This window comes from Lissotriton vulgaris, chromosome 8, assembly GCF_964263255.1.
Source record: "Lissotriton vulgaris chromosome 8, aLisVul1.2, whole genome shotgun sequence".
NCBI classification, from domain to species: domain Eukaryota; kingdom Metazoa; phylum Chordata; class Amphibia; order Caudata; family Salamandridae; genus Lissotriton; species Lissotriton vulgaris.
The window spans coordinates 844593008-844607563 of NC_141696.1; the positions used below are offsets into that span (position 1 = coordinate 844593008).

The 14556-nt window shown below is 43.3% G+C and overlaps 1 protein-coding gene across 4 annotated transcripts in view; it reads right to left on the reverse strand.

The window, feature by feature from the left end:
• LOC147698086 (acetylserotonin O-methyltransferase-like) overlaps nucleotides 1–14556 on the reverse strand; it is a 1112510-nt gene that overhangs the window by 547023 nt on the left and 550931 nt on the right. For all 4 annotated transcript variants that reach the window (XM_086934758.1, XM_086934760.1, XM_086934761.1 and 1 more), the window contains one exon: nucleotides 2384–2502. In XM_086934758.1, coding sequence (XP_086790884.1) covers nucleotides 2384–2502 — 119 coding nt within the window. The remainder of the gene's footprint in view (nucleotides 1–2383; nucleotides 2503–14556) is intronic.

A 14556-nucleotide genomic window follows, 5' to 3' on the forward strand; every position in this document is an offset into this window, starting at 1 on the left:
TTATTGAATAATGGTATAGATTTTCTTATTTAATGTGAGGGTAGACATTTTTCATGACAAAATGTATTTATTGTGCTTTTATGACAATCGTCGAATAAAGCTTGCTTGACTTGACTTGACTTACACAATCTCACCCTCTTGCTTCCTTGAGTACGAATCCAACTATACATGTCTTCTCGCAAGGGTCTTTTGCTGTCTCACTTGTAAGCCCACCTACCCAGATCCAGACTAAGATAGGATTCTCAGATAACATTTAGAATTTTGATTCCCCAGGATACTTAGTGGTCTCTGGTCAAAGAACTGCTGCCATAAATGTTCAGGTGACAATGGCACATTTCTTACGCCTCCACCCAGTGAGTTGTGTAAACTCAATCATATTAGATGTTGTGTCAAAACTTCGGATGAACTTGTAGAGACCAATTTATGTCTCTCAGTTCAAGGACCCCTAGGGCTATATTTGAGAACACATTCCAGTTTACATATCTCAAGTCGGCCTGCTAGCTTCATATGTTTGACCCTACGCATGCTGTCTGAATATTGTTTTTACCAGAACCATCCAAAGTTGTCTCAATAAATGAACGCTTAAAAGGAGACTTTTCGGGTGGGGCTGGAACCAATCTGAGCTGGGGGCATTGTTACTGATATTGAGAGAAGGGTCCTTTTTCATTGTCACTTTTGGGCTTTGCTTCTCAAAATTCCCTGAAAAGGTAACAGCTGTGCTCCCACAGGCTTTGCAATGTTGACTTCACTTATATCTCCGAGTACTGGGCCAGTAAAGTGTTTTTCACTTGCAAAATTAACATAATTTGAGGGTGACTTGGTTTATCCCACGTTTGGATTTTCAATTGATTCACAGACGTGAGGGCTGATTTGGAGTTATGTAGAGTGCGGTAGATGTATTACTCCATCATAAGCGTAAAGGACTCCCTACCTGCCTTATTACCAGTGCATTATAGCCTAATGCTATTGTAATAAGGCACACATGATACCCATCACCGTTGTGATGAAGTAACTTGTCAGCAAAACTCTGAATCAGGCCCTTTGCATTTTGGGGGAAATGTGTCACTTTCTGCAGGGCTGTTGCTGGAGGGAAGGTACTCTGTGGCATGGTAACTGTGTGCAGTAACTGATGACTAGTTATTCTGTGGTATACTCATTGATGCTCAAGTGATCTGTACCATAGTACATAGTATTGACTTGTTCAGAGAAACTGAAGGATCACACATTATTTTAAAGGTATGGTCATTGGGCAAATAGAACCCACCAACAGGTTTCTGTGGCTATTTGTTATGTTTATTATAAATTCTTTCATAATGCCGTTGCAAACAAGTTGTTTAATAAAAACATCAGAAACGCATGGTAAGTCTGAAATGGGAATTTTATGGGGTGCTGCTGGGGTTATTCCTCCAAATGTTGGGCACTATCCCTGCCTCCATTTCAAAATCAGGTGGAAGCGACATGAGTGGCAGGGGTCTGGTAGGGGCAGAGAGTACCTTCCTCATGCAAAACTGGAAATGATACACTTATTTCTTTTTTTACTTTTTTACCACTGATTAACATCGACTCCTATGGGCACCGCTGTTTCCATTTGCTCTCATTGTATTACACTGCAATGGTTAAACCTATGTTTGTTCCATTTATAGCTGTCTTTTTCTTTGAATGTTTTGTTCTATTACTTCTGTTGTAAAACCTTGATTTGGATCACTCAAATTAGGTGTTGAGTGTGATCCATAATACACAGTTAGTCAGTCAATAAATATTTTAATCAGTTAAAAAAACACAACAGTACATCACATGCATAAAAACAAAGAAAAAAGTACATTTCATTATAAATACATATCTTCAATATTTAAATACTATATTAAGATTCAGTTTAAAAATAATGCACAACTGTCTGCAAAGGATATGTCTAAATAGTCCCTGCCCTGGGTTCATTTGAGTGGCATTGGGAATGGTGTTGTAGGAACAACAGGAATGACATATGATTGACTTTGTCTTCACTCTCTCCCATCATCCACTGATAGGTCATTACTATTTTTCATATATTTTTTTAAAATATCAATCAATAAATCAGGATTTGTAGAGCGTGGCTAATCATCCAACAGGTATTCCAGGCACTTTATAAAATATGAAACAAATAACCTAATACATAAAAATCCTGTTTACATTAAACGCTATGAACAGTTGTTCAAAGATACATGGAGCTTCTTAGAGAAACCAGACATGTTCAAAGTCAAATTCTGCTGAGGCATACCTAGCGGGTCAGTAAATCCTCATTAATTTTGAGAGATATGTACTTTGGAATATGAATAATGAACAAGGAGTTGTGAACCAAACTGTCACAAATACATTGTGATTAACATATCATATGTTTCGTACTTACCACCTAAATCGCACACCTTATCAAAAGGTGAAAGATCGAAGGCTGTTAACAGATCTCTGTCAAACAACATCGAAATGGAATTCATGAACTTCATAAACGTTATCATTTTATCGTCCGACCTGATAATATGACAGAAATGCACATGTTCAGAGAATTCTCAACTTCATACTTTATATACAGGGTCAGTATTCATATGGAAAATCTGTTAGGTTAGAACTGTGTTACATGTTAATATTTTATGTTGATATTTTTTATTATAAATTGTACCAGAATTGGGCTTTCTTAGAAAATCACCACGTATCCCCTTATAATTCAACCCAGTTTAAAATATAGGGCCTTATTTAGAGTTTGATGTATGGGATACTCGTCAAAATTTGGTGGATATTCTAACGTAAAATATTACAAGTGTCAGAAGCTTAAATTCACTTGTAAAATGGCAGAAGAAGGATTGCCACATTTGTGACAAGTATCCTATCCACTAAACTCAGTAAGGTCCAAACTCTAAAATACAACATGTTCAAAGGTTTTTATCACTTTCTTAAACATCTTTAAACATCTTTTCCAAGCAATATTTTAGAAACAGCATTGATGCACCTATCTTCCCCTAACATATTTCATTATTAAAGGGTACAAGTGGAATACAAGGATGTTTTTCACAGAGGAGTTCTGAGTAACATCAGATAGACAACAAGAGCAAAGCTCTAGTTGTCTATGATGTCACTCAAAATCCCAAGGTCAAAACATCCCTGTGATTCACTTTTTACCCATCTACAATTTTGTTGTGAGTAACCCTTAAACTCCAGCAAAGGAGAAATATGAAAGCTATACATAATAGCTCCTCCTCCTTGACCCAAATGTGAAAAGAAAAAAAACCTTACCTGCCACCCTTAGCCAACCCCCAACACCTTCAAGCCTTCCTTCCCCCTTCTGCAGCTGTGCCTCTGTTTTCAGTCAAAGCCGAAAAGTAGTATTGCACTACAAGGCTATCAGAGAGCCCGTCCAGCCTGGCTTGGAATTCTTTTATGATGTACCAGCAGGGGTAATGAGTTTTGTTATCAACTATTGCCATATCAAAGCAGTGAGTTACCATATTTAGAATCTGGTATGCGTGATGGAACCTTCATGTGGAAATCATGGATAACAATAGCAATAATTAGCACACTACACTTGGTAGATCTGCATGTATAGTTGATGCTGTGCTGTTTTTTCATGTGCAGTAGTTATCAACAAACAAATTTAACTATAACCAGGGTACTTTGTTGAATCTGTGCACTGAGATAGGATCACAATAAATAAGTCTGTCTCGTGAGTATGTCCTGGTGAAAAAGTGATTTTAGAATGGAATCTGTGAGTCAATAATTAGTGCTTTTTCATGTCTGGAAGTGACTTTCTTAATTGTTATTTTCATGAATATTTTTTTTGAAGTAGGAAGTTGATTAGGTGGATGTATGTAACTACAATGAGAGTCTCAACTTCTTTTTTATAGTGAATTTTTGAGTTTTTTTAATCACATGCGACATCCCAAGTTTCCTGCAAATTTATGTCCAAACCTTGTGTACCCTGTTGTGGAATTTGCAGTCTGTTGCAAAATCCTAGATCCTTGTTGGAATTCCCAAGGGGTTCATTAACAATGCACTGGGTCCACAATTCCACAGTGTTTTATTTGGCAAAGATTCTCGAACTCTTGACCGGGATTTGCGGATGTCAGTGAGTAGGTTTAGGGCTTTGAACCCATCCACATGGTGAAATACCACTGTTAAATTAGAATTTGTTTTATTTTAAACCTGGGGGATCGCCGTTGCACCTCCAAACCTCAACCAAAGGGGGTCAAGGCATTCTCCCCCTGCCTCCTTACTTGACATACATTTTAATTTAACAGGATGTGAGTACTGAGTCCCTGCATCCTTTAGTAGCGGCCATAACATTTTTCTCCAAGTGCTACCAACCAATCAGATCCTAATAAATTTGAAGGCATGGGTTTAGAACACAAAACCAAAATAGACAATAGGAGAAAAAGCTTGGTTGTCCAATCATATTTGAGCATTGTTTTAAAATGTCGGTCCTTCATGGGTCCATAACATTCCAGGTATATTTAACTTGATTGACAGGCCACAAGAATTTAAAGCCTCCTGAGATGTTAATGCTAACTCCCCAAAATTTACCGAACAGATTAACTTCGAAGAAAGCAAAGTGAGTTCTACCTTCATGCCAATTTTCAGCCTTCATCCTCCCCAGCCTTTTGGCAGTTCAAATTTGAAAAGTCACGTTTTTGACCTCTGCTTAATGGATCTGCAAAAAACCTACTGTGCGGACCATCAATCCATTGAACGTTTAAAAAAAAATTCTGCAAAGTCATTGGACTGTGTCAAAGATCTTAACAAAACTAAAAATGTGTGTGTGCATGTATATGTGTGTGTTACATAAAGGTTAGCTGTATAATATAGTCCAACATTGCCATCAAGGGATTGTGGTGATATCATAAACCATACTGCCACCACTGAGTAGTTAAGGCTCAGATGGAGTTTCCATTGTAAAATTATTTTTTTTGATTTGGCAATAACTTTTATTTGTTTTCATTTATTTTATTTTATTTAAAGCGTTTTATATAGCACTGGCTAGACCCGGAGGTATCAGAGCGCTTTACATTAGGTTCCACAATGTAACAGAATTTGATAACAATTACACATTATGTCAAACAATAAGCAATACATTGAAAGAGGAGAGATGGAGAGACATAAGTAGTGGATGGGGGAAAGGGGAAATGTGAAGAGGGAGGATGAGAGCACAGACGACAGGAGAGACAAAAGAAAGTCTGACTAAAGACCGACTGGGTAGGGGACGTCCAAGGAGGGAATCCACGGCCCGTCTCCCCTATAGCTAAACATGGTAGCTCCATCGGGGCATCAGTCAAAAAAGCTAGGTCTCAGTTAATGAGGAAAAGCTCACAGAAAAACAGGGGGGACAAGGACAGGTGAGGGCAAAGGTCAGTAGCTGGAAAGAGGATATGAGTAGAGCTGAGAGGGGTAGGGGGAGGAGGGAGATAAGGTCAGGAGAGATGCAGGAGGGTTTGCCCAAAGACTGACTAGGTAGGTGGTGGTCAAGGATGGAATCCATAGCCCATCTCCCCTTTAGCTCGCTAGGTAGCTCCACCAGGCATCAGTCAAAAAAGCTAGGTCTCAGCTGTCAAGGGAAAGGGTAGGACCATCATGAAAATAGGCAGTCTCTAGAGTGGAAATAACACTTGGGACGTAGGGACGGCAGGCAGTTCGAGAACCAACAAATGGGATGGGAAAACCACTGCATAATGTGTGGTATTGAGGCATATATATCCAGGTACAGGGTGGTCATATATGGTGATTAAGTGACCCACTCGAAGATGGCCACCATAAGTGATTGTGGGTGTATAGGTAGTGAGTGCCCATTCCTAGATGGACGCCATAGGTTGGTAGAAAGGCAGGCCCTTTTCTAAGTCCATGCCCTGCCGAGCATCGAGCTCGGGGAAGGAGGCGCCATCTTCAGATCCGAGAGGGATAGAGGGGGAGAGTAAGTCAGCCAATACAAACAACACAAAAAATAGGCAAAAACAAACTGGGAGCTGATAGCACCCCCGAAACAACAGCCCACATGGAAGATGCAATTCACGAGGGGGAAGTACTCTCCACAACAATGCCACATACACTGTTTACACCAATAACATTGGAGACATTTGCTCCACAGTGCCCACACACAAATGCTGGCTAAGTCAGTGCAAGAAGAGATTCCATGTATAGGTAGGCGCAACACTCAATTAGGCCAATGGAACTGCCAGAAATTGCCACAGAGGCAGGGAGTGGGAGACGGCCGCGGGAAACGCCAAAATCGCGGGTGGGACGACCTTTCCCCAGGCCGCAGCTGACCTGCCGCCCTCAATGCAGCAGTGCTTTCCCTCCATCGGCGCTCGCGGGGCTCACCAGGCATTGTTGGCGGTTAATTCCCTCAGTGTGATCCAGCCGCCGCTGAAGATGGAGTTCGCAAGACATCCCCAGACTTGCGTAAAGGGCTGCGAGGTAATTGCTGGTCTCCCGCGATGGAGCACTCGCGGATGGACACCGCTGCTGGTTTCTTCAGGCCGACTTCACTCCTCCCCCCTGAGGTCACGGTATAGCCCCATCCCAGCAAGCGGCTCAGTTTCCAAGGGATAAGAGGTAAGCCTGGGCGTAGTTCGCGTAGCCGCACTCCGCGGAGCTACGCGAAGATGCACTTGCACTCCGCGAACTACGCATAGCTCCGCAAGCATGCGTAGTAGCTTGCTTGACCCGTTCGCGCGCCATTTTTCGTCTTTGGGAGCGCCGTGGAACTCTGGAACCTGCTCGACACCACATCTCCAGACGTCGCCTTCCTCACGGAAACATGGATGAACGCCTCCTCAGTGCCCAACATCGCCGTCGCCATCCCGGACGGATACAAGATCACCCGGAGAGACCGCGTCAAGGAGACAGGAGGAGGCATCGCCATCGTCCACAAGAACACCATCCGCATTACGACCAACTCAGACGACACCCTCACAGCCGCTTAACATCTTCACTTCCAGATACACACCGAACCCAAGACCACACTCAGAGGCACCCTCATCTACAGACCCCCAGGACCTCGCACACAATTCAGCGAAGACATCGCAGACTTCATCAGCCCGCACGCCCTCGCCTCCGCTGACTACATCCTCCTAGGGGACCTCAACTTCCACCTGGAGAACAACAACGACAACACCACCACCACCCTGCTGGACAACCTTCCCAACCTCGGACTCATGCAACTGGTGAACACCCCCACCCACTATGCCGGACACACGCTTGACCCAGTCTTCTCCTCCAGCAAGTACATCTCCTTCAGCCACTCCACCGGACTCCACTGGACAGACCACAGCTGCGTCCACTTCAGCTTCAGAAAGACCACGACTCACCACCACCCGCAACAGGTTTCCCGCAGGAACTGGAACAAGATCACCAACGACCAGCTCACCACTTCACTGAGCCAGAACCCTCCCGCCAGCTCAACGGACCCCAACCAAGCAGCCAACAACATCACACAGTGGATCACCAATTGCGCTCGCCCAACCAGCCTCGACCACTCGCAGTCCGGCCTCCGCGCCAACCACAGCACCGAGCCCGCCCTTATCACAGCCACTGACGACATCCGAGCCCTGCTCGACAACTGGGAAACAGCGGCCCTCATCCTCCTGGACCTCTCTGCAGCATTCGATACGGTCTGCCACCGCACCCTAGTGCAGCGCCTCAGCAACATCGGAATCCAAGAGAAGGCACTGGAGTGGATCATCTCGTTCCTCACCGGAGGAACCCAGAGAGTCCGCCTCCCCCGTACAGATCCAAGGCCACCGAAGTCATATGCGGCGTACCACAAGGATCATCACTCAGCCCCACCCTCTTCAACGTCTACATGAGCCCCCTCGCAGCCATCGCACGCCAACACAACCTCACCATCATCTCCTACGCTGATGACACCCAGCTGATCCTCTCCCTCACCAACGACCCAGGAACCGCCAGAACCAACCTACACGAAGGGATGAAAGACGTAGTCGAGTGGATGAGGAACAGCCGCCTGAAACTGAACTCAGACAAGACGGAAGTCCTCATCCTTGGATCATCACCCTCCGCCTGGGACGACCCCTGGTGGCCCCCTGCCCTGGGCAGCGCACCCAAACCAACGGACCACGCATGCAACCTGGGCTTCATCCTGGACTCCTCCCTCTCGATGACCAGACAAGTCAACGCCGTCTCATCATCATGCTTCAACATCCTACGCATGCTCCGAAAGATCTTCCGATGGCTCGCCACCAAAACCAGGAAGACGGTCACACAGGCACTCGTCACCAGCCGACTGGACTATGGAAACACCCTCTATACCGGAACCACAGCCAAACTCCAGAAAAGACTCTAACATATCCAGAACGCCTCAGCACGACTCATCTTGGACATCCCCCGACACAGCCACATCTCCGGACACCTGAGAGACCTTCACTGGCTCCCCGTCAGCAAGAGAATCACGTTCCAACTCCTCACCCACACACACAAGGCCCTCCACGACCTGGGCCCCAGGTACCTCAACAACCGCCTGACCTTCTACACTCCCACCCGCCAGCTACGATCGACCAGCCACGCCCTCGCCGCCGTGCCACGCATCCGAAGATCCCCCATGGGAGTAAGATCCTTCTCCTACCTGGCAGCCAAGACTTGGAACTCCCTCCTAATCCACCTCCGCCTGACCCAAGACCACCTCTGCTTCAGGAAGCAACTCAAGACATGGCTGTTCGAGCAGTAGCGGACCCCCCTCCCCCAAGCGCCTTGAGACCCTCTGGGTGAGTAGCGCGCTATACAAATATCCTGATTGATTGATTGATTGCCTGCATGCTTGGGATGTGTAGCGCGCGAAGTTACCCATGAGGTTTGTCCCGCCCGCTCGCGTCCCCCTATTTCCGGTCACTACTAACGTGTTCGCGAGTTATTCTGTGCCAGATTGCAGTTTCTGCGTGTTCGGCAACTCGATCTTACCGACAAGCATCCTCACGCACGCGAAGATGCTATTGAGTGCGCGAGAACTACGCTACGCAGCAGTTTGCGGAGTATTCAACAACTTCGCGTTCTCCGCGGAGCGCGGAGTTGCCGAAACTCCGCAAACTCCGCGAACGGAGCGTAGTTCTTCGCCCAGGGTTAATAAGAGGCCTCCGAATCACCCCGCCGATCTCGCAGCAACTGACTTTTGGTTCCTTAGATGGTCTTGCATTACAGGTTGTAATCAATTTACTCAGACACCTAAGTTTCTGCAAGCTAAGTTTTGTGATGATCTGTCCAGCTCTCTGCAGCTTAAATGGCTAGATGGATTTACACTGAGCATGGCATAAAAGTAGAACTTTACTCAGATTGCAACAGTTTTTTATTTTGGTGTGAAGAAACTCTTTTTTTTTTTTAGATAGAAGCAGTGGGCTGAGTGGGCTTCAGAGGTGTTGCACTTTTGTTTAAACTTGAGAGCATTGACTTGTGAATACAATCAATCACATTTTAAAGTTTTTACCAAAATTTGATCAGCAGGATTAGTGCTGAGCTTCTTTTTGTCACAATGCAACCCCTAGTTGGTACTCATGTTTTTGTGCAGAGATGATGGCCATCTCTAAAGGTGACTTAACCCAGGGCCATGGATATACTGTCATGAAAAAATAAAACAAATCCAGTAAAAAATCACCTAAAACACACCCAACTCATAGCTAACTTGCAAGCTCACCAGTAGCCATTTTAGATACTGGATTAAATACACATTTTGTGCTGGGTTCATGAGCTATTTCTAACTGGTACGCTTCAGGCAGTGTAACAAAACAGACAAGTAAACCCAAACACTACAATGTGTTCTTGATTTTCCTTGGAAGACAGAAAGAAACATTCAGGGCCTTACCTTAGGTCTATCTCTGTTACCATCCCCATTGTTTAGCATTCATTGTAGATTTTGTTGTAACACCTTCCCCTAAATGGCTTGGATTGGAGTGGAACCAGTACATTTGGTCGTTTTAGTGTAGCACATAATACTAAATTGGTTTTATTAGAAGTTCTATTTTGTAACTCAATCGAAAAAAATCTTTATTTGGATTTATACAAAAGCTATAACAAAAGAAAAGACATTTAAGACAAAAACAATGCAAACTTTACATAACCTCTACTATAGATTCCGAGGGTTTTTGGATCAGTAAAGCTCCGGGTGCACTGCCCGTATGTACGCACACAATACAGATTAAACTCTTATTCAGGTGCAAAAACGGCGAGTGGAGAACCCTAAAACCACTCAATTAGAGTAGAGGAAACTACCCCTTATTAAAGAGACTTGGTTGCCAATGCACTCAGTATGGTATACAATGTTCAGTAACAATCAACAACAAAAAAGTAACAAATGACAGAAGTGTTTAAACAAAAAACTCTCATGAGGGGTAAGTCTTGGAGTCTTTAATGCAGTATACAGCCAGCCGACACGTGTTTCATCGCATACGCGATTCCTCAGGGCTGAAATGAGCAGAAAGTTGACAATGGAACATGAAATGAATGAAACTTATATAGCGCACGACTTACCCTGGGGCATCTCCGCGCTTGCTTAGGGAACCCGTCCTGGTATTCCCCTGTGAGATAACCCTGGCAGGGTATCCACAAGGTGAAAGCCAGGCATCCCACCGCGAGGGGCCTCGTAAGAGTATAATTACAAAAAGAGACCTAGTTCTCTGGTCTTTACATACTCAGATTGTGCCTCTACTTCAGTGAGTGTACAACGATACATCTATTATTTCTGAGTGCCACCCCAACACATCCGTGTCGCAAGTGTGAGAATTATCATTCTTGTCACTAATCGTGTTGGTGAATAGTGAAAATTGTGTTAACCCACCTATGGAACTCGGATAATTCTCAAAAGAGACAGAGTCTCTGACTACATAGTGGTCTATCTGTGTGCGGCCCAATCATACAACATGCTTAGTGATGTGAAACTCTGACTCTCAGCGTAGAAACGCAACATACCTAGATGGCTGTGTCCAGGTCAAATAAGGTCTAATTAATCCACAAGGAGAAAGAACAAAGGGAAAATAGGAAAAGTCTCATCACTAATAGTCACACTGCTTATTAAATGGCAGAAAAATTCACTATAATGGGGCTGTGAGAGTAAAAATGAAGAAAGATTGTAGCTCACCGCTCAGCTGGTGATAATTCCGACCCAGCCGGGCCCTTGACCGTGAAGATACTCGGTATGAGTATATATGTAGAAAGATGCAACTCTGTAACCAGATTAGGTAACCTGAGTTATTACGGGTTAGTGGGCATTTCATAGTATTATGAATACAGCCATTTCATAGAGCAAATCTTCCTATGTAGCGTCAAAACACTAAACTCGAATTCTCTATATACAAACAGCGCATTGGGACCTATCACATTCTCGACATAGTTATCCTTAGAATGACCCCTCCTACTCTCCCTCTAAATCAGTATGGTGTTGCTCGTATCCGCCTCCAGTATCGATCTACATGCCGCAAAATAATTCAATGTAAACTTACATTGGAAGGCCGAGAATTCTTATCATCCGTCATGGAGGTCACAGTATATTATAATTTCAAAGTTAGACGCCGCCTACGTCGAACAGGGTGTTGTTCTGCAAAAATGGGGGACCAGAATGATCATTTGTTCCAATCCAATAATAAATATTTATCTATGTCACAGTTGATTTAGGTGCCACAGTACGTGTGCTTACCTATTAGGCGGGAAATGACTTGAATGTGCCGTTTGAGATTCTAACGTCAGTAAACGCCCCAAGCTGAAAGTAAATAAAATTGGATTTCTGAGTCATGCTCCTCGTATGTAAACGAATGGCCTCCAATAATAGGTCCACAGTAAATTCTTACATTGCTAACTGGGCTGCTTACCTGTATCAAGCTGAAGAGCGGCGTGTAGCGTGTCTGGACCCCCGAGCCGTGTTCCTGTTTGGACACGTGATCGGGTCCTAGGAGACTTTAAATGCGTCTCCACGTTACGTCATCCGAAGACTAGACCGTTTGTTGTCTTAAGGAAAGCATCCATGTTGGATTCCCCCTAAATCCCCGGAGCTTGCCGATTATGATATAAACCCATTACTGAGGGATTGAAAGAGTGAGATTACGTTGGTCATAAGATCGAGTAGTGATATGCACCAGTAATACGAGAGGGGAGGGTGAACATATGTAATTAGCACAGCATATATCTAGTATGCCGATTTTGTAATCGGTCAAGCGCGGATTGTGATAGTAGAAAAAGTAACAAATCCACTTAAAATATCATTAGTCGACGCAGAATTGGCGGCATAAGGAAATGGAGAAATAATTGAGTAGATTCCCCAGGTGAGCTACAACGTGAGCACCGTGAATGGACAATAACAAACTACAGGTGCCTATCCCAGTCACACGTGGGTATCTACATTGAAATACACTTATACAACATCGTATTACAAATCTCTTTTGTATATACATGAATAGAAAACGGACTATCACGTGTGAAAACAATTCAAAACACAGATTATTATCGAACAAAGAACAGGAGAGTTTCTCTGCCATGATGGAATGGTGACAGTATGTCCATAATATCACAATTCATACAATGCATAGTATACTACAGATTTCCATAAATTCTCATGTATCACAGTACCATATCAACGTAGGACATCATGTGGTTCAATCCCCCAGGAAATATTGCTTTTCCTGATCATAATTAAGTCCGCGTTCTACAGATTTAAGACGCATGATCCAAGTTGCCTCTGTGCGTCTAAGTCTCAATTCGCGGTTTCGACCTCTAACATCTTGAGGGACTGTGTCTATGCCAAAGAATTTGGCCACTTTGTTGGTGCTATCTCTTTGACAGGAAGCTATGTGCAAGGCCACCGGATATTTTGGATCACAGTTCACTATAGCCCTTATATGTTCCATCATTCTCTCTTTCAGTGGTCTGATGGTGCTTCCTACGTAAAATTTTCCGCATTCACATTCTATGACATAAATTACAAATTTTGTGGTACAATTGATGTTACTCTTAATGACGAAGGAAACACCATCTGGACCCATGAATTTAGTTACGCCATGTTTAGCCCATTTACACATGCTACAGAATCCGCATTTGTAAAATCCTAGGCTATGTTGTGTCTTCCATGTTGTTAGTTTGGTATCTCGAGGTACCGTGGGACTCAATTTGTTTCTTAGTGTATTGCCTCTTCTAAATGAAATTTGGGGTCTATCTGTAATGCAATTGGTAAGGGCTCTTTCTGATCTTAATAAGCCCCAATGTTTGGTCAAGCTTTTCCGTAAAGCGTCATGACGTGAGTTGAAGTCAGTTACCATTCTAATTAGTTCCCTCCCAGAGGTGGTCGGTTTACGTGTACTGGTAAGAGTGTGTATTCTCTTGACTTTTTTAGCTCTTTTTTCCGCTTTCAAAATGGTCTTTTTGGTATAACCTCTGTTGTAAAATCTTTCCTTCATGCTAGTCAAACACCTCCCGAACTCACAGTCCTCACTACAGTTCCTTTTTGCCCTCAGAAACTCGCCATAGGGTATGGCGTTTATTTGATGTGAGGGATGAGAGCTCGAGGCATGCAAGACTGCATTGCATGCAGTGGATTTCCTGAAGAGTCTACTATGTAGACAGTTAGATGATACATAGAACTCTATATCCAAAAATTCAATATTGGTCCTGCTCCAATTCATCGTAAATTGGATTTTCCAAGTATTATCATTCAGATGTCTGAAGAAATCATTCAATAGCTCCTCAGAGCCAGACCAGATTAGGATGCAATCATCAATAAATCGACCCCAAAAAATTATGGAGTCGATATATTGAGCACCCTTTTTGCTCCAAATGAGATCGGATTCCAGTGCGCCCATGAATAGGTTGGCAAACGAGGGTGATATTTTTGAACCCATGGCCACTCCCTTCTTCTGACAGTACCAGTTCTTGTCAAACATAAAAAAGTTGTTTTTGAGTATTAGTTCAATCATTGTAGATAACGTTTCCGTGTGTTGCCACAATGTGGCCGGACGGTTGTGAAGAAATTTGTTCACTGCCTGTATGCCACATAACCTCTATGTCAGACTTAAAATCAGCAACATTATACAAAAAGACACTCTACATTGTAAAGCAAATTCTAGTCAGTATAGGTCGATGTAGAAGATCCTCAAAATACTCATAGTGCAAAATAGATTAGTTTTTATAGTGCAATAAAGCGTGAGAAAGTACAACGAGGGGGTTGACCAATAAATGCCGGCCTCCAAATAAATATCCAAATATGTAATATCTTACAATCAAAGCAGATTACTATTGTGACAGTCATTAAACAAATTAAGAAAAAAAAGCTTTGTGACTGTGTACAGAGCGTTTGATAAAAGCTAACATTTTAGTTAATTTCTTTTTTTGTTTTAGGTACCAAACTTAATTCAGAGGCTTGCATTCTAGGCAGTTATTTGGGGATTAAAAACATCTATTTTATCCTGCATTTATCACTATGAAAGTTTCCATTTCATTGCTCCATCTGATAAAATAATATATATTGGAATAAGTGAGGGTTTTTTGTGATTTGATCATGGACATCTTGGATGCCAATCCAAAAGTAGCTTATATAGCGGCAACACAATAACAGTT